Source organism: Panthera pardus, unplaced genomic scaffold, assembly GCF_024362965.1.
Source record: "Panthera pardus isolate Hobbes unplaced genomic scaffold, ASM2436296v1 HiC_scaffold_10, whole genome shotgun sequence".
NCBI classification, from domain to species: domain Eukaryota; kingdom Metazoa; phylum Chordata; class Mammalia; order Carnivora; family Felidae; genus Panthera; species Panthera pardus.
In genome coordinates this window covers 23,828,016-23,849,830 of record NW_026526655.1, presented here as the reverse complement: position 1 = coordinate 23,849,830, position 21,815 = coordinate 23,828,016, and the positions used below count along the sequence as shown (strand labels likewise).

Genomic DNA, 21,815 nt, shown 5'->3' with positions numbered 1-21,815 from the left:
ATCATGTTTGCCTTTAGAATATACTCCTCAAACATGCTAACTTAGATTTTCATTAAGCCTCTTACAAGTGAAATATTTAAAAATTCCTAATTTAGACTACTGAATTTGTCATTCCAAGTAATACTAATCAAAAAAGAAAAATAAATAAAACAATAACTATCTTTAAAAAGAATTTTAAAATTCATCTAATTGAGTATATGAGACTAATGCATGACAGGATAATTTCATTTTTACATTTACAAAATATTCCAGATATCTTCAAATATTTTTAGTAAGAATTATTTCTGAATTTATATGATCATCCTTAAAGGGGTCAGAGAAATAAAAAGAGGTCTAGGTATATCAGGAAATATTGTCTGTTGCTGAGTATGTAAGTCTTACATGGGAGGCATTTGCTAACTATATTCTATGGCCATGGGAAATAAAGAAAGGCATGATGAAGGCAACAAGTCATGTTCCCATTTGTGATAAGAGGAAAAGGGCAATGATAATAATTCACTTTTATTTCAACTGGATGAAGCTTTTAGAAATAATCCGCTTTACATGAATTAAGTCTTGAATAGGGATTATGAGATATGTGGAAAATGATCTGATATTTAAGTAAAAGGTTCACTTAGCTACCCATATTGTGTATTACTTGAAACAACACATCTCAATTATTTTTTAAATAATTTGCTCTTTCTGTAATAATAGACTGAATCAACTAGTCCTTTTAGAATTAGTTTAGACTTTGTCTGAAAATATATTAATCATGTTCTTCAAATATAAATAAACGCAAACTTCAGGAAAACATCACAAATTTACTGAATTCACTATATAGTAATTCAATTGAAAAAATCAAGTAGGCTACTGTATCTGTGATAACTAATTCCCCCATGGGGTGGGCACAAAAGTCTGGATTAACAACTCTGAATCCAGGAGAACAATTAATATGTAGCCATGCTATCATTCATTTCCATTCTCAATCTGCTTCTTGTTTTGTTTTTTTGTTTGTTTTTTTAATCTACTCAAGGACCTTTTTGTGGTTATTCCCAGAATGAAGTTATCTATTATCTATTGAAATTATATTTCAATATTTTATATACTTTCATAAACACATATTTCTAGATCTGTGTTTAAATATCCAATTGAAATACAAATATACATGCATTAATTTGCTTTCGTAAATCACAGAAAGAGGGTGTTCCGTGTTGGATGGAACAACTACCTACAAATATGAAAAATCCCAAGCACCTGTTGAGAGGGCCTTGGAGCAAGAGAATGGTTCCACAAAGCTACAATGTACAAAATAGTGTGCTTAAAACTTAAGTTACAAAGTTGGGAATACTCTACCCCAAAGAAGGGCAAAGTTAAGGATAGACTGTATTTATAATGTCCGCATCAATTCATGTTTGTGCATGAATTGATTTACTACCCCTACTTCTTCTGCCTATATCCCAGTGAAGAGTGCCTGGAGTATCCGATGACAATATTACCTGATTACCTACTAAAGTAGCAATACCAATGAAATAACACAAAGCCATTTGTAAGACACTGGAATTGGTACTTTAGTAGAGTATGAAAGAGAAAGAAGAAGAAGTGAATTAGATATGATACTCCATGTCATTTTAGTAAACTGGGTGGTTGTGTAGCTTTTTTCACTATCAATTTTATATTAGATATTCTATGAGCTAAACACACAAACATGTTTCCTAAAGGCTTTCTAAAAATTTAAGACCACGCCTTTTATACTAGCTGTAAATAATTGGTAACAGGGGGAAGTTCTAGAATGAAGACAGTAGTTCATGGTATTAATGAGAAAACATTTGGTTAATGACTAGATCCTGACCACATTTTTTCAATCTAGTTTAAATTAAAATTCACAAATAGACTTTCTGTTCTTGAATAGTATTAAAATGGAGTTGAAAATGTCATGACCCATTCAGATGTATAAAGTGGGTCATCAGAAATACATATAAACATAGTAAATGTAAAGATACATCACAATTTTAAGGTCAACAATGTGTGGCAGGTATCCCAGGCTCCTCTAAGAATGGCTATTAACTTTAACAAAAACTTTCCAGATCTGAGGGAAGTATAATGTTTACAATACTCCAATAAACATTTATTAACAATAAAAGTTCACTGAGTTGCAAGAGGACTTTAAATAGCCATTTTGCCCATTCTCCTTGCCTTTGATAGTTGAGTGAATCCCATATTCATAGACCTTCCAGAAATCTGTGTAACTAAAAACATTTTCCATGTCAATTTCAGGATTTTCAGAATCAAAATAATTCAATGCTGCTATAGTAGTAAATATCAAATGAACAGTAGAGTAGGTATGAAACTACTTTTGTGTTTACAAACCAACAATCCTCATGACAATCACTGCAGATACAGTGAAACATTGATTAACCCAAATACTCAATAGAGCATACTCAGGTTCTTCAAATTTCCTTGACTCAGACCATAAAAGGCTTATTAGAAATCTTACAAAAAAGTTGTTGTTAGTGTACTTTTCAGCCTTAAAATGCACACTATATGCAATTCAAATGAAAAGTCATTATACTAATTTTGTTTATATGTTGCTAGAAGGGGAAAGTTACACATTGGAATGGGTGTTATCTTCCTCAATATAATCACTGTGAGATAATGAATACATAATAACTATGTAGAACTCTTCTTTTAGAACTGCAATTAACATTACTTAATGAGCATAGAAGAAAAGAAGACTCATTATTTTATAGACTTTTCATATTTTTATTATCAAATATCAAACCTGATCTTTTAACTTTCCTAGGAGAATTTTTTTTTAATTGAATGTTTATTTATTTTTGAGAGAGAGACAGAGTGCAAGCAGGGGAGGGGCAGAGGGAAAGGGAGACACACAATCTGAAGCAGGCTCCAGGCTCTGAGTCATCAGCACAGAGCCCAATGTGGGGCTTGAACTCATGAACCGCAAGATCATGACCTGAGCCAAAGTTGGATTAACTGACAGGGCCACACAGGCGCCCTGGGAAGAAATTTTTTTCAATTAAGGTAAAAAACATTTGCACTAGTAATATAAATATTTTTAAAATATGCCATTTAAAAAGGAAATTAAAATCAAAACAAAAACTAAACATGTAACTGTATAGTTGGAATAAGGGTACAGGTTCCAAAGCTGATGATTCTGATTAAGATAACACTGATTTTAATGTGTAACTTCTTACTATAAATTTTAAGGTATCAGCCTTAGGGTCATATCTCATCAGAAAATGTTGGTGCATTGAAGATACTGAGCTTGGTATATTTGAACAAAACCAGTCTGGGCATCAGGAAACCTTGGTTCTAGCGTCATAACCACATAAGAGATAATGGACAGATCATTTGACTATTTGGGGCTTCACTTTCTTCATGTGTAAATGAGAGATTTGGACTAGAAAGACTTCAGTGTATCTTGTATCTTTCATATTTTAAGCAACTACTAATTAAATTGATTACTTAGAAATAAATCTTTTAAACCAACTTCATTATGATTTATGTCTCTTCCAGAGAGTACCATATTTAAAAATTCTGAGTATTAGTGATTAATATTTTGCTATATAATACTACTTGGCATTATAGCTAAAGGTATCATTATCTTTATAACAATTTTCATATGAACTTAAAACTTTTTTTAAGAGTTAACTGTCTGATTTTCTTAACATAATCTCATTTTTTTAATTAAATTTTTTTTTCATTTTGCCAAAGAATTTATAGAGAGATTTAAATAAAGCCTTCTCCTCATTTAGGTGTTTTTTACATTACACAAATGTCAAAAAGTATATATTAAATTAATCCGAGGTCTCTTTCCTTACCCTATTCCATGATTGCACATTCCTGCCAGCATACTCACCACTCTAGCTATACTATACTACACCCTACATATCTCTGCGCAGGAGTTATAATAAAAGAAGTATCACAGGAAGATGGTAACACCTTGAACCAGGGAAAGTATCTCCCTAATACAGGGACCCATGGTAGGCAAAGATTGATTGGAAATTGTATTCCAAGAGGTTAACCAGATAAGGTGAAAATGATCCACCTCTATATAAATGCATGAGTACCATTTTATAGTATAAACTCTTAGCTAGCAAACTATATTACCTGCCCATGGGTATGGTAAAATATGTATAGAAATACAAAAAGATTAAGTTACACAATGAGATTCTCCTATACCTTTTGAACCCTTATCATATTATTGCTATATTAAGAACTGTGGAAACTGAATCCCAAACTTCTTTTCTGATATGCTATTCAGATTTGAAGGCTGGAAGTCAAGACCCAGGCTACTCTCTGCTTTTCAGCAATCCAATACTAGCAGAATTCTGAAAAGGTAGTTTCACCACTGCCACCCCTGAATAAAAAGGAAAGAGAATAGATGTCAGGTAATATCAACATCAGATGTCACAGGCAGTCATCAGGTTATTCTTTCAGCTGCTTACCAGTGTGACTCCTTTTATGTACCATAAGCACATTGGGCCCAATGCAAACCATGCCACAGACGTCACATTTCAGTTTACCATTCGGAAGCCGGATTCCTCCCTCGCCTTGAAGCTCCTGGACTTTCCTGTTGTCAGCCACCTCGCTGCTCTCAATTAGGGGTTCTTCTAGGCCGCTACCTTCATCATGGCCCCTGATCTCATCTTCACGGCTCAGGGGTTTCCTGTCACACTCTTCATCACTCTGCATTTCTAGTTTTACTGAATTTGCTGTAATGAGAGAGAGAGAGAGAAATGAAGACATTTAAAATGCAGGTTATGTGTTGTTATCTACACTGCTTCTCCACCCAGTACCATTATATTAACATGGATGGAGATGTTGCATGTGCCAACACCAATGCAATGTCCACACATACTGTGCTCTAAGATATTTTAGTGACTTTAGCATGAAAGTAAAGATGGTTCATAAAACAGAATGACACTTTATTTCTGCATATATTTCTTTCTTTAACTTATATATTTTTTAAGCAAGTCTTGAATTCTGGTATTGGCTTTTGAGCTTGTTACTTTTTGAGACTCAGGTAGGATTCTGCAAGAAACAAGATGAGATATTGCTTAACCCCCTGAGCCATGCAGTCAGCCTCTTCTTAATATAACAATCATATGATTGTATGAATATACTTCACATTAGGTTTCACATCAGAGTACTTGTGTAAACCTGCTTCAGAACTGAGTAAGAGAAACTACTTGGGATCTTAAGCAAATGTCTTAGATGTATGAAGGCATACTGTCAAGGCAAGTATCTTAAAATGAGACTGAAAACATATTCAATGAGGAGCTATAGAAATGTAAGGCAGAGTGCACAGACCTCACATGCTTGTAGGCTACTTTTTTTTATGTAAAAAAAAGTTCTCCGTGGAACATATTAGTCTGCAAATCAAAGTATTCCAACTTTAATCTATGCACACTAAAAAGCAGTGAATGACAGGAATGGCATAGCGTGCATGCACACACTTGTGACTGTTAAGAAATTTAATGCCTTCTGTTTGCTGTTTTTGGATCATCCCACAGAAAAGTTGGAATTTTGTTAGCACAGCCCTCATTCTGGATTGCTGACAAAGTCTTTTCACAAAGCAGAAACAGGCTTTAAATGAATACCAGTTTTGTTTTGTTTTGTTTTGTTTTGTTTTGTTATCCAGTGATCTTGAAAATTTCTAAAGAAATCATATCAGCGTTCCTGAGCAAAACAAATTATTTGGTACTACTTGAATGGAGGAAATACATTCATAAAAAGGAAGTAAGTTCTTTTTACTGCAGCTTTCTTAGAGAAACCACATATTCTGTGATTTGTTATTAGTACTTTAAACAGGTAGTGCTACCAAAATGGCTCCTCCCCTGCTCCCCTCCTTGGAACTCCCCTAAGAACAGAGGCAGCATGGTGCAAAATGAGATCACTGCGTTGAGTCCAAAGACCATAGCTCTAGGACTGGCTTTGACACTTATTAGCAGTATAATCTTGAACTGAATATTTAACCTCTGAATCCGTTGTCTTTTGTTTGCAAACTACAAATGAATTCAAACTTCAAAATGAAATTTAAGTAGAATAGTTTAGCTAGTAAGAGTACGGATCCTATAACCAGGCTGCCTGGATTTGAATACAAGCTCTGGCACTCACTATAAGCAGTGTCGCCTTCTGCATGATACTTGAATTCTCCATGTACTCTACAAAATGAGGATGGTGATGGTAGCCACTTTCTCAGGCTGATGTGAACATTAAGTGAACAAATGCAGAAAATGGGCTTAACTATTATTCTTCTGGTGAAAGATAATGCTCTGTTTATTCCATAAAGTTTGTGAAGATCAATTATAGTATGTAAACTACTCTGAGATCTACAAAAGATTTTATAGACTTCTTGGCCCCATCTCTAACAGAAAATCTACTACATTGAGTTTTACCCTATTTACAAATCAGTACTACTTTACTGGTTTTTGAGAAGGGTAGAGACATTATTTCATCCATCTTAATATCCCCAACATGCTCAAAAAACGTGTGGCATCTAGGAGGTTTTCAGGCAGTATCCACTGAGATGTTTTAGTAAATTAAGATTTTTTTTAGAATGTTTTATATGTTTAAAAAATATATGAATAAAGAAAAATTAAAGGATAAAAAATGAAAATTATATCCTTTTCTCTCCAAAATTCACCATCCCATTATATTCTCAAAAGCAACCATTATCCTTATTTTCTAATTCAGAAGTATAGGGGTGTGTGTGTGTGTGTGTTTATAGATGATAGTCTTTTTACACAAACTGGAGTGTACAATTTACCTAACCTTAACTGTGCTTTCTTCATTTAATAATATCTGTTTAATTTTTCCATATTAGTACACAGAAATGCACACTGTTCTTTTTAATGCCTGCATAGAATCTATTTTATCAATATAATTTATTCCTAGGCTCTACTGTTACAAGTTTAAGATGGTTTATTGCTAGTATAGACATTATTATATAATATCACATTGAACTGTCAATCTGATAGATAAAAACTGGTATTTTACGATAGATTTTAATCTGTATTTTTTTAAAGGTAGAGTTGAGCATCTATAGACATACATGTTTAAATGTTTGGGGTTTTTTGGGGATTTGTCTATGAAAGTTCTTTGCCCATTTTTCTACTTGGTTGTTGGTCTATGCTCACTGAATTTAAATGCTTTATATATACAAAGGAACTCAGCCCCATGTGTTATATTTTTGCAAAAATACTGGTTAATCTTATTACTCAAGGGTATCTTGGGAGCATATACACTAATTTTACGTTTTGATTTTTTAAAGTTTTCAATTATGATTTCTAGATTCTGTATTTTGCTTCAATAAGTTTTTCCATATTCAAGAAATTTTTCCATGATTTTTCCCCTTGGGAACAAAGGTTATTCTAATCAAAGTAAAACACTAATTTTTGCCCTATGTAGTCCCATATAACTCCCACTTAAAGAAAAAGTTAAGAAAATAAATGAGGAGTATGACTTTATATAGCATGACTTCATATTCCAATCTGTGAGCAAATTGTCCCACATGTTTAAGTGATGTACTAAAGGTTATAAACTGCACAGCAATGCCATCATTCATATTCCTGAACTGGTCAACATCTGATCAGCTACATTTAATGAGTGTAAAGTCTACCAACATTCCATTTCAAGACTGAAGAAATGTACCTTAAAGTGTAGGTCTGAGGGGCGCCTGGGTGGCTCAGTTGGTTAAGCGGCCGACTTTGGCTCAGGTCATGATCTCACAGTCCGTGAGTTAGAGCCCCACTCAGACCCTGGAGCCTGCTTTGGATGCTCTGTCTCCCTCTCTCTCTGCCCCTCCCCGCTTGCACTCTGCCTGCCTCCCTCTCTCTCTCTCTCAAAAATAAATAAAACATTAAAAAAAAAATGAGAGATGGAAAAAATATTTCTATTTCTTTAAAAAAAAAAGTGTAGGTCTGAGTCTGAAAATATGGGCCTCTTAAATTTCAAAACAGCACAGAATTATGAAGAATATGACTTGATATTATATTATCTTTTCCCTTAATAATATTATAATACATACATCAAAACATAATACCAAACATGGATAAAATGTCATTAAAAATTATTGTATATTAAAGTTATAGTTAGAACTTTGTCTACAGAGGAATATACTTGAATATTCAAAAAAGCATACATTTGTTAGAACTAAAATACAGAAGAAATGGTAAACCCTAGCAATCTTTTCTCTAGCAGTCTTATACTCTAAGGGATTATATCATGTATGAATGTATACACTACTGCTATAGTAAATACAGTAATTTACATTCATTGATATAGTAAGTCAATAAATGCAGCACATTTTAATATATACATATCAGATTAAATTTTATATACCTATGTTGGCCTAAGTACAAACAAAATCCCATCCTAACTAATATTTAGTCTGCCCTACTAAAATTAGGTTGAAATTTAGGATAAAAAGCAATTAAAATAGGCTTTGAATTTTAATTGTTAAATAGAAAAATTTCCTTACTCAAAGAATATAAAATAAATTTCCCTACAATTTTTTTTCTATTTAAGATGTTTCCAATTAATGCAAGACACTATATTTTAAGTCATTAATGATTAAATTCATGTGTTCAGTAAACCTATATACACCCTAAATTACAATTTATGTATCAATGAAAGATATATGATTATTTATAGCTATAATATATAAAGCTATTATAACTATTAAGCATTGTATAATATTCATAGTACATTTGTTATCAAATCTTTGAAATTAAATTTTTATGCTTCATTATATGGTATTTCTTTTATAATTTGGTAACAGGAAGATAATTTCTATGAAGATGAGAATCTGTTACTGTGAGCAAAATGATATCTCATTACAAATCTCAACACCAAGAATTATTTTTCAAGCTCATTTCCTTGCTATACCTGAGTTTTACATTCTTAGTATCTATAGGAATTTATACACATTGTTCTATAATGACAAATAGTAACTGCTTAGTAAGAACAATATTTTGTCAGAACAAATTATTAGCAATGAAAGGGATGTGAAATAAGATTTTAATTATTTGATCAATTCATTCATTGTCATTCAATATTGTAGTCACAAATAACTATAATATATAGATACTTCAAAATATTCAATGAACAAAATAAAGATGCTTAATATATGCATCTTTTTTTCTTAAGTTAAAGGAGATGATTTACAGTTTAAAAAAGGAAATGTCAAATTTTACAGCATTAATGATCATGAAACGTTAATCATGATTTTTTTTAGTAGACTCAGGTTTATGAACACAGGTCAAACAATAGTCAATAAAAATATTTTTATGTTCAATTTTATGTAGAAGAAGCTCTGAATGTATTTCAGGACTAAAAGTACCACATATATCTTTATGCAAAAAGTTGCTTCAAAATGCAAACTCCCTCCTCTTCTTTATGATTTTAAAGTACTACTGAACTTCAGAATGTAGCTTATAGATGCTACAAAAACACACAATTGCCTCCAATTACAGATGATCACAGCAATGCAGAGAAGTAAAGAGACTTACACAGGGGCTTATAAGTGACTCCCAGGCTAAACAATTTTCAATTATAAAAGTTTCTTCAGTAACCATACTAGGCTCTCTACACTCAAAAGCTTCATAATTCTCTTTGTTTCAAGATACATAATAGTGAATGACAAAGTTACACTAAACTTGCCTTTAATTCACTAATATGGTATTAAATAAAGGGATAGAAGAATAAGAGTATTCAGAATAAGAGATAAGAGTAAACTCAGAGTAAGAATAAGAGTAAACAGATACAGATTACTACGGGAAAAAAGGCAGAAAATCAAATGGGGAAAATTATGTTATTTTGTGAAGCTGTTTTAAAAACTATTTTAATTCAGTATGTTTTATAACAAAAATTTCCTTACCACTATTATTTTACTATGAAAATTTAAAAAGAGAGTTCAAAATTTCATATATACCATTTAAAAATGAAATGGAAAATAAAATGTACAACATTGTTACACACACTCATAGATATCACACCTCTAGAACTCACCCACCTCAACCAATATGAAACAAAGACCAAAACTGAATTCTCTTTAAAAATAAATGAACTAGGGGACCCGGGGGGCTCAGCTGGTTGAGTGTCTGACATCAGGTCAGGTCATGATCTTGTAGTTCACGAGTTCGAGTCCTGCATCAGGCTCTGTGCTGACAGCTCAGAGCTTAGAGCCTGCTTCAGATTCTCTTTCTCTCTATGCCCCTCCCCCACTTGTTCTCTTTCTCTCTCTCTCAACAAAAATAAATAAAACATTTAAAAAAATTTTAAATAAAATAAATGAACTAGCAAATATTAAGTATAGGCTGCTTGCCTAATAATTTGCTAAAATTATGAAAGTTTAAAATATGAAGAATATTAACTTAAATAAGAAATCCATATTAACAGGATAATACATACTCAGAAACACGTCACGAAAGAGTTCAGGACTAACATATATAATTTGGTTGCATAATAAATTTATTGACCTGAATAGTACATAAATGGAAAGAGTCTCTTCCTTAGAAATTGGACATTTACTATTTTTTACTCCATGCCTTCCTCAAGTCACCCACTTGTGTAAGATAGTATATGATTTCACCATGTCTGGCAACTGATGTCTTCAAATACTAAAGTTCTCAACTTTTACAATTTGGGGGGAAAAGATCATTTTTAATATGAATGGTGAAATATACTCAGTTAATTTTGTATTACCAAATTGAATAAATAAATTCTATCCTGATCCTTATTATGTGGTTGTAACAGATAATCCTATCATTTTAAAATGCCAGGTTTGGGAAATACCATAGTAATCAAAACCTAAAATATCATTATTAAAATATTTTTAATATCTCAAACTTTCTACAACTTAAAATATTATTATTAGTATGACTTGACTTTACTAATCCATGAACAGATTATTAAAATTCCTAGTTTGGAAAATAATGCAATGGGATTATGATTTATTTGCTGTATTTGAAAGGATATGATATTCATTAATCTAATGGAGTGTAAAATAGGCTTTCTAGATTAGTTAACGTCAAATCAGTGATTTATATCTGTTTAGTTTCCAATAATATTTTTTCAATTTTTAATTTTTAAAGGAAGTAAATACTCTAAGAGTTAAAAGAAATATTTGTTTCACAATGATGAACAAAAGGTAACTAAAGCCATTTTTTAATTACTAACTTGGAGGGGGGGGGATATAGGTATGATATGTAAGTGGACTTTTTATATGCTTGGTTTCTGTTGTGTGAGAATTCAAAAGGACACTTAAGGGGTGTTATTACTTACAAGCATCAATTTCTCCCCATCTATGCCAGCTACTTGAAGTGGTGTTATACACACTAATTGAATCAATATGTCTATCTAATAGTCTATGGAAGTTGCTTCTGAGCTAACTCTCTCTCATTTAAACTATTGAAACACAAACACCAAACATGATTAAATCCATGTTAACAGCCCAGCAGCTCTTTAAATAATGTGTTAGAAAAACAAACTGCCTTCAAAACTCTGATGTAAAGCACAATTATTTACTAAGAATTCACCAACAGTCTAAACAACTAAAGTAAAATCACAAAAAAAAAATTATTTTAAGGTAGGTGCAGTCGTTTTGTAAAAATCTCAACAAAATTTCACACAGTATCCACTTTTTGTTTCTTTTAACTGTGAATAAATAAATGTGTAAGCCTCACAAAACAGCCCCCTCACAACATCCTTGAAGTATTTGTTTTATAAATGGTTGGACAAGTGCAGACACTGGTGTTGCTAAACTGCAGCTGAGCCATTTATGGGTAGCATTCTCAATATGTACATCACATCACCACATTTTCTCTTCCTCCCCACCCTCTCTTCTCTTTCTAATAAAGTAAGATTATGTTTTTTTTTTTTTTAACCTACAAGAACTAAATCAAGACAGTGCTGATTTCTGAAATACTTTTATTCTAAGAACAGTGTCATAGAAAGTTTCCCTGTACCTGAAGTACCTGAAGGCAGGAAACCGGAGTCTTTACATCCCCTTCTGTCACTTAACTAATTGTGGAACCTTGGGATATTTGTTTACTTTGATTTACCCATCTGCATCATCTGAACTATGGGAAAAATGACATTTGATGTTCGTGAAAACTGCAGACTAATCTCTTTACACTAAGGATACAGAATCCTTTTAATAGTAATAGCAACAGAAAAACAGCAACTTATTACAATTCTTTATTATTTACAAAATATATACTCTGTTTCAACTGATACTCAACAAGGAATGATAGGTAGGGCAGGTATAGAAAAACAAATGGAGGCATGGCTGTTAAGTGACTTTTCTAAGAACACAAAGTTAGTAAATGTTGCCTAGTATCAACTTCAGATCTTCTGCCTCTTAGCTAAGCCATCTTTCTATGACATGATAATGGCTCTACAATTAAACAAGTAACTAATATTAGTATTATAGTATTAGTATTATATTTAGGACAAATATCATTCATGGACAAATAGATCTTTTAGATGCTATTAAACCTATGTCCACTGGCTGAAAAATACTAGGGATTCAAGTCTACAATGGTGAGATGAAATAAAAATACATTAAGTTTCCATAAAAGAAACTACTGAATTAATATTTTCTATCAAGTTTGGAACGTATTTGTCCACTCAAAACAACTACCTCCTAGTTTTTACGTTTGCTTTGGTAATAAGGCAAGGGTAGATCCATGTTCCTGAAGAATTTGTCAATATGTAATCCTCTATCCACCTGACACCTTTTTTTCTATATTCCATGACATGCTATGACTTATCAGTGGTAGGTAAAGACAGCCATTTGAGGAATAAGTCAATATTATCAGTTTTAATCTCTAAACCAACAGCTTATGGAGGATGGCATTTTAGGACTTCCTTTGTGGTCAAGTTTTGACAGTTTTGTGTCAATTGTTATAAAGATAAATCATACCTACGAGCAACTCATGTAATATTTCATTTACATTTAAAGAGGTCTTCACCACAAAATAAGTGCAAAATAAGTGCCCTCTCTATATGAAAAAAAGGAAAAGGAAGGCAAGACATCTGAGTCCTTGATGGTCTCCCACAATGCATGAAATCTTATAGAGTATGCCCATCATCAAACCACATACCTTCATAGCCCAGCACAGTGGTACCATTGTAGCCCAAGGATGAAGTTTCAATATTTTGGCAGACTACTTGTTCATGAGAAATGTACAATGTGGAGGAAATAAGCCTACTTTAAATAGAAATACCACAGGCAAACAACAGTCTGTCCCTTTATCCATCCTTTAAATGAATGACTTCATTAGCCAAGTTCTAAAGATTCAATATCTGCCACGTCTTGCCTATCCAACTCCTTTTTTGCATTTTCATGTAACCCAGAACAACTTAAGATCACCTATGCCATCTCACCCAGAACAGCTTTCTCACTGGTCTCTCTTCTGTCTCTTGCCACTTTCCATTCCCCCAACTCATCCCCCATTATATTCAGTTGTTCGATTAATCTTCTTAAAGCAGAACTCGTATTACTTTTCTAAATGTCTTCAATGAGTGTCCAGTGTCTACAAACTAAATACAAAGGTGTTGGTGTGGAATTTAAGGACACTCTCAAGACAGCTCCACTATAGCTCTCCACCATATGTTCTATTATTAGTCCTTTAGTTGTTCATACTTTTTCCAGTCATTTTCCAGCCATTTTTCCTGGAACTCATCCTGTACATCTCTACTTACTCTTTGTTTCTTGCTGGCTCCTATTATTATTTTCTGGTATCCTTTCCCTATTTCTATCAATATTAGCATGCCATTCAAAGCTACTTATCTGCTACCTTTTTTCATGAAGTATTTCCTGAGCATAAAGGCACATTCTAGTGATTTCATTAGTTTATTTGTCTTCACTCTACATTCCCTGTAGAATAGGATCCTTGAAAAGAAGTGCTATCTTTATTCACAGTTGTAAAATCACTGTACCCTTACATACACCAGACACTCAGGAATTGTTGGACTGTTGCTAATTTACATATTGCACCCCTCTTTTGAAGTTACACAGACCATGCATAAATTAACTACAGGGGACAAACAAATATATCAATACAGAGTTGGTTTTAAACATAAAACATTATCAACATAACCTTGATTAAAAGACCACTGTATTACAGGAAAGACTGTAGGTGCATAATATGTCTCCTGATTTCATCATGACAGCCACTCTGTGAAGTACCTAATACTATCCTCATTTTACACATGAGGATGCTCAGAATGGGTGAAGTATGTCCAAGTGACACAACTATTCAGAGCCAAATCTGACACTGGAACCCAGAACTCACTGATGAACAAATTTTTGCTGTTTCCCTTGTGTTACCAAAAGCAAAGTGGTTACTAGTGACCAGTAAAGAAAAAAAAAGGGGGGGGGATGTTAATGTTAACGAAAAATAACTCTGAATTAGTGTGTGCCATCTGACATGTGTGTGTGCCATTTTTTATGCATGTCTAATACAGGTGTAGTAGTGTGCCAGCTTTGAGTAAAGAGAAATTTGTCTGAGAGCCTGTGTTGGAAGAAGACCAGCTTATGGTGCCAGATTTTCTGAGCATGGATTTTATTTCATATAAGAGCAATCTACTTTGAACTGGTGTTTGGCAACCATCTGCTTAACATAACTGTGGGAGGTTTGTGAAGCAAATTATACTATGAAGTAATATCTTTAATAAGGGGAGTACAAATTTTCAACCAAACTTCTGTAAGAAGTAAAAGCATTATTGTAAAATCCAGCTGAGTGGGCATATTCCAGAAGGGACCCAACACATTGCATTGCCAGAGGTCACTAAGGACGCTTAAACCAGGTCAGAAGGCAGTGCTGCCGGCATGCTAAAGAGAAACAGATAAGAAACGGAGCAGGGTTTCTATTACAGGGCAACAGCAACAGAGCAAAGAACCAAAGTCATGCGACGTACTTCAGCAGCTTTACTTAGTCTCCGAACTGAAGTGACAGAGGAACTCAACAGCTATTCATGCTCTGGGTTCACATATCCTTGGTTTCTTAAATCTGGAACATACATACTCACATCAAGCTACAGAAACTCTTTCCCTGGTGTTCTTCCATAAATACTTCACAACTTGTGTGAAAGAAGCAGAGTTAACATTTCGCTTGAGATGCAGGACTGGTCAGTTAAAAATGTATACCCAATAAAATATAACAAATAGTAACAAAGAGGAGAAAACTCATAGTGGTGATTAAGGAAACTGAATCTGGACAACCACCCAGCAAATTTTAACAGATCAGTATCAGATACTTATTTTCCACAATGTAGCAGCAGCAATTTTTTTTGTTTTTGTTTTTTATTTATTTATTTATTTATTTATTTATTTATTTAATTTTTTTATTTTTGGGACAGAGAGAGACAGAGCATGAATGGGGGAGGGACAGAGAGAGAGGGAGACACAGAATCGGAAACAGGCTCCAGGCTCTGAGCCATCAGCCCAGAGCCCGACGCGGGGCTCGAACTCACGGACCGTGAGATCGTGACCTGGCTGAAGTCGGACGCTTAACCGACTGCGCCACCCAGGCGCCCCTGTTTTTGTTTTTTAAATAATACCCCTAACGAGTTGACATTTTAGATAGTCATATAAAGTACGTATGTTAACAGGTAAAAAAAAATAATTGCAACATAGGAGGTACTAAGTGAATAATGGAAATGCTGGATTCAAATACCCATGTTTAAGTTCTATACACATGTGAACCTTAACTCACTTAATGTCTCTCTGTTTCCTACTGTGCAAACCGAGGATAATATCCTCTATGTAAAATTCCTAAGACTGGGAAAGCATGCAATCACTTAGAGTGGGCAGTATGGCCTGTGGACCTAGATTCAGTCCCCTTGGGTGTAAGGCCAGGTTCTTTCATTTACTAGCCACGGGACCTTAAGAAACCTGTCTCATTTTTCTCTTTTGTAAAATCAAAATAATGATAATACCTGCTTTGTAGGGCTGTATACAATTGTGTATAGATACCTTTAGAGCTATTTTACTTATTAATAGATAAAATATGAAAGTGCATCATAAAATGTAGGACATCAAATAAATATAAACATACAGGTATGTTTACTATTGGGAAGCACAGGATGATACAGAAGGCTCCATGAGGGAAGAGGCATTTAAGATAGGACTTACAGGCTGGATACACTTTCTTTTTCTTTTTTTTTTTAATTTTTTTTTTTTTTAACGTTTATTTATTTTTGAGACAGAGAGAGACAGAGCATGAACGGGGGAGGGGCAGAGAGAGAGGGAGACACAGAATCAGAAGCAGGCTCCAGGCTCTGAGCCATCAGCCCAGAGCCCAACGCGGGGCTCGAACCCACGGACCATGAGATCGTGACCTGAGCTGAAGTTGGAGGCTTAACCGACTGAGCCACCCAGGCACCACCCCTGGATACATTTTCTACAATAAAGAGAAGAGAGATGGCACTCAACATTGGGGGCCATCATAAAGAAAAGAAAAGGCACTGATACATGTTTGAGTGACACCATTTTTTTTTTGAAATGCATACATGCAATGAGTAACAAAAATAGTCTAATATATAAGAGAGTTTAAAAAGGAATAGGATATAAGAGAATTAACGCTTGTAAAGCAGTAATTTCAAAGACAGTTACTGTCAATTTATTAACAGACTGTGTTTCACAATATGAAGGAGGAAACTCCTTAGAATTCACTTATTCAGCTATTCAAAATTACTAGAGTATGCTCTCTACCAGGTCCTGCAATGCAGCAGTGAATAAGACAGATACAGTCCCTGCTTCCATGGCACTTGTGACATTTATGCACATATGGATATGTGTGTGTGTGTGTGTGTACCTTTTTTATATATATGAGCAACTACACACAGTAAAATACTGTGGTGAGAATAACTGGTAAGCCCTCTCCCAGAATATAATACTACTACAAAATCTCAGTGCAAAACGTAGAACATAAATAATCAAACACTCTCATAAGATCACTATTTCAAAAAGAGCTTCTTCTGAATTGGAAGTGGTTACTTTAAGCATGTCCTCAATCTGTGAACCAAAGTTTTGATTATTCAATGAGTTGTCTGCTCCCATTTCCAGATCATCCTTTGGCCAGCTTTTTAAAGCTTGTAACTAAAGTACATGAAACATTCTTAAAGTGATGGCATAGTTCTATGTATCATAGAGACCAAGTGAGATATGCCAAATACAGGGTATACAAATAGTTTTAAAACTTGTAAAGGTAAGTTATTACATGCCTCAAATGTAAAAGAATTCCTAAGTCATTTAAATATACTTATTTAAAAACACTTGATATTTTCTGGTCAGGTCAAAAGTAGACTATACTAACTGGGTTTTATTCCTCCTTCTCTCAGCTTATGATTCAGTGCTGACACCATAACTCTGTCACCTCTAACTGGGCAGGTTACCTTCTAGAGACTTTGTTTCCTTAACTGTGAAATGGAGATAATGTGACTTATTTGTGCAGGTAAAGCCTATCTGCCTGAGGCCAAGGCTCTTGAGGTCCCTGGAGTCTGTAGTACCTGTGATTCTAGGATTCAACCAGATTATACTTGAAATTTTATGCAAAAACATAATTTGTGTAATTGGTAATAACTGTTAGCTATTTAGTATTCAATATAAATTTCTTTATACAAAAAAATCATTGCTAAGACTGATGTCAAGGAGCTTACCCCCTAAGTTTTCTTATAGGAGTTTTACAGTTCCAGGCCTTAAATTTAAATCTTTAACCCATTCTGAGTTGACTTTTGTGTATGGTATATGATATGAGTCCAGTTTCATTCTTCTGCATGTTGTTGTCCAATTTTCTCAGAATCATTTACTGAAGAGACTATACTTTCCCTATGTGTATTCTTAGCTCCTTTGATGTAAATTAATAGGCCATATACACATGGGGTGATTTCTCGGTTCTCTTGTTATATTTATCCATGTGTCTGTTTTTATGCCAACACCATACTGTTTTCATTACTACAGCTTTGTAACATGGCTTGAAATTAGGAAGTGTGATGCCTCTAGCTTTGTTCTTTTTCCCCAAAAACTCTTTTGGCTATTCAGGGTCTTTTGTGGTTCCATACAATTTTTTTTTCCTATTTCTGTGAAAATGTCATTAGAATTTTGACAGAGACTGCATTGCATCTATATGGACTATTTTGGGTAGGATAACATTTTAACAATACTAATCATTCCAACCATCAGCATGGAATATATTTCCATTTATGTATGTCTTCTTCAATTTCTTTTCATCAATCTGTACAGTTTTCAGCTTACAGATCTTTTACCTCCTTGGTTTAGTTTATCTCTAGGTATATTATTCTTTTTGATGCAACTGCAAATGAGACTGTTTTCCCCCCACATGCTTTTTTTTTTTTTTTTTTACTGTTTTCTTAATATCTCTTCTGATAGTTTGTTGTTTGTATATAGCAACACAACTGATTTTTGTACAATGATTTTGTATCCTGCAACCTGAGTTGGTTAGTTCTACAGTTTTTCTGATGGGTGTCTTTAGGGTTTTCTGTATATAATATGTCATCTACAGGTAAATTCAGTTTTACTTCTTCCTTTATGAATTTGATGCCATTTATTTATTTATTTATGCACAACAGCCAAGATATGGAAACAACCTAAGGTGTCCAGCAATGAATCAATCGATAAAGATGTGTTACACACACAAACACACACACACACACACACACACACACACACACACTGGAATATTATTCAGCCATAAGAAAGAAGACAACCCTGCTGTTTATAACTACATGGGTAAACACTGAAGGCATTATGCCAAATGACATAAGCTGGCAAGAGAAAGACAATACAACTGTATGTTACCACTTATATGGGAATCTAAAAACAAGTCAACCTCACAGAAACAGAGATCAGAGAAGTACATTGCCAGGGGCTAGAAGATGAGGGAAGGACGGAGAGATTAGTAAAAGGGTACAAACTTTCAGCTATGAGATTTTATAAGGTTTGAGGTTCTAATGTATAGCATGGTGACTATTGTTAACTCTGTATTATATAAATTTAATAAGAGTGTAGAACTTAAATGTTCTCTCACACACACAAAAGATAAACACGTGAGGTGATGCATGTGTTAATTAACTAGGTGGGAGGACTCCTTTCACAACGTATACATATATCAAATCATCACAATGTACACTTTAAATATCTTACAATCTCATTTGTCAGTTATACTTCAATGAAGCTGAAAAAATTTCAGGAAGCATTTAAAAATGAATACTCTTCTTTATACAAAATCTCTTCCTACTTTGAGGTTCATACAAGATCCATTTTAAATCATATAACTAAAAACTCTAGCTTAAAACAGCATTCCTAAATCTATGTCCTAATGTATTTCTGAAGGTCATAGGTAAGAGCATGTTTAAATGTTAATGTGCACTTACATATGTGTGTGTATCTATATACACACACATATATGTACATACACAACACACACACACATATACGCACACACACATATACACACACACAGTATATATATTGGAAACCTAGTTGGTATGTGTTGATGTTGGTCTTTATTAAGCAATAAATGTTAGCTATTTAAGCAAAAGCACAGTGTGATTAATGTGCCATCCCATATATTTCCTTCAGTTGAATACTGGCTGGCATCCAGGAGGAAAAAAAAGAGCAAAACAAACACAACATACTCAAAAAAAAAAAAAAAAAAAAGTCCTACAACCTTCACAAAAAGCATAAAGTCCTTGAATCAAATAATGTTATAAAGACACTTTTGAATTTTCCCTTTTTTCTGCTTTGTCCCTGTAGGATGTAAACCCTGCCATTATGCATGGCTTGTGGCTGTTTGCAAGCTTCCTCCCCATCTGGGACTAAGAGGCAAATTGCAGGTTTCCAGGGAGGTGGAATGCAGTTCCTGCAGGGACTGCCTCAGCACTTCACATGGACTGTGCCAAGCCCAGTGATACCAGCTACCTTGCTCTCTGGGACAAGCAGCCACAAGGTTTTGTAATTTCAGTTACTGAAAACATACCAGTTGCTAGTTTCAGAAGCCTAGAGTCTTTCTCTGCTTGAAGACCGTAAGTACACAAACCATTACAAGTCATTTTACTTCTTTCTACCTTCAAAATGAATGAAATTATTTCAGGGACACAAGAATACCCAAATCTACATTTTTGTCACATCCATCTCAAAGCCCACTATCCTCTTCCACACTCCTAGTACGTTGCCTTTTTTCAAAGCAGCACATGCTTACTAAAAGCACTTCATTCTGTGGGAGCTGTCAGCAATTACTGCCATGAACTTTAAATCTTTTTCCTCTAACTACCATAGTATTCTAGAAATAATGACACAACTTCTCCTTGCTTTAAAATGTCAAGCTGACCACTCAGAAATTTAAACTGGGTTTCTCCAGGAAGGCCCAAATGAGAAGACATTTCACGAGCCTCCCATTTTATCTCCTTTTCCATTACTACAGTGCCTAACACCTTCACAGTGTAACAACACCTTCTGGGACAAGCTGAAACTAAAACAAACCACAAAAGCTGCCACCTTAACAAAGTTAACAATATGTGCCTGGCAAGAGTAAGGTGTGTATGTATGTATGTGTGTGTGTATATATATATATATATATATATATATATATATATATATATATATATATATATATATATATTTTACTTTACACTATCATTTGAATTAATTCTAGTTTCTTCCTCATAGTGCTATTTCTAAATAGTTTACAACTGTTGCGTAACTATTTTACCTAATGGCAAGATAGCTTTCCTTTAATTGTGCAATAATATGTTAGAAATATATAGCCAGTACACTGTAGTACTTTCATGCATTTTAGGATTAAATTTATTTTCAAATATCTGGTTTCACTTGTTATACTCAAAGAGAAAAAAAAGTCGTCTCTCCAAATTTTGAACTAACTTCATTAAACTAATGAAGCTTTACACTCCCAGCTGACACCAGAATTACAGATTTACCAGGTTAATGGGAATATAATAAAATCTTGATATAGTTTTTCCAATAATATAGAAAGTATATGACATAGTTTTAACTATGCTCAATTTTGGCAAATAGAGTTACATTATTTAAGAAAGAGCCATGTAGGGGTGCCTTGGTAGATGAGTAGGTTGAGCTTCTGACTTCAGCTCAGGTCATGATACCACGTTTCGTGAGTTGGAGCCATGCATGGGGCTCCCTGCTATCAGTGCAGGGCCCACTTTGGATCCTGCCTCCTAACCCTCTCTGCCCCTCACCTAGTCACACACTCTATTTCAAAATAAATATTAAAAAAAATAAAAGAAGAAAGAGCCATGTGGAGATCAAGTAAGGCTTAAATGGCATATCTTCAACAATATAAAGGAAAACCAAATTAAGGCAAAGGATCCTGATAAATCACTTTTACCAACAGAAAATTTAGCTTCTCTCTTCAGATATTAACGTCGTGTTACCACTCCATCAAATATTTAGTGTGTGCTTGAGAAGGCACTCGGTTGTACCTCAAGATGAGAGAATTCACTGGGTTTCATGCTGCCATTTTTACATCATCACTTTCCCATTAAATTCGATAAATAAGCAAATACATTAATTGATTCAGTCCACATTCACAGAGTGCAATCTATATACTGGGCATGGCTAAGTCCTAGAGGTACAAAGGTGAACAAGACAAACATGGGTTAGAGTCTGGTTTGAGGTGAAGATGATCCCAACAATGCAGGTGGTTCTCTGATAGAGACTGCCAGGAGAACACATATCTCAGTGACACAATATATAGAATTTGAGAGGAGGAAGAAGGAAAAGACAGGAAAACCAATTATAGTATCCAAGT

At 34.0% G+C, this 21,815-nt stretch overlaps 1 protein-coding gene across 15 annotated transcripts in view; it reads right to left on the bottom strand.

The window, feature by feature from the left end:
- The window catches only part of IKZF2 (IKAROS family zinc finger 2), a 163,748-nt gene that overhangs the window by 54,647 nt on the left and 87,286 nt on the right, over positions 1 to 21,815 (bottom strand). For 13 of the 15 annotated variants that reach the window (XM_019446094.2, XM_019446090.2, XM_019446096.2 and 10 more), the window contains one exon: positions 4,446 to 4,712. In XM_019446094.2, the coding sequence (XP_019301639.1) occupies positions 4,446 to 4,712 (267 nt within the window). The remainder of the gene's footprint in view (positions 1 to 4,445; positions 4,713 to 21,815) is intronic. The other 2 variants (XM_019446100.2, XM_019446101.2) reach the window with 1 other exon arrangement.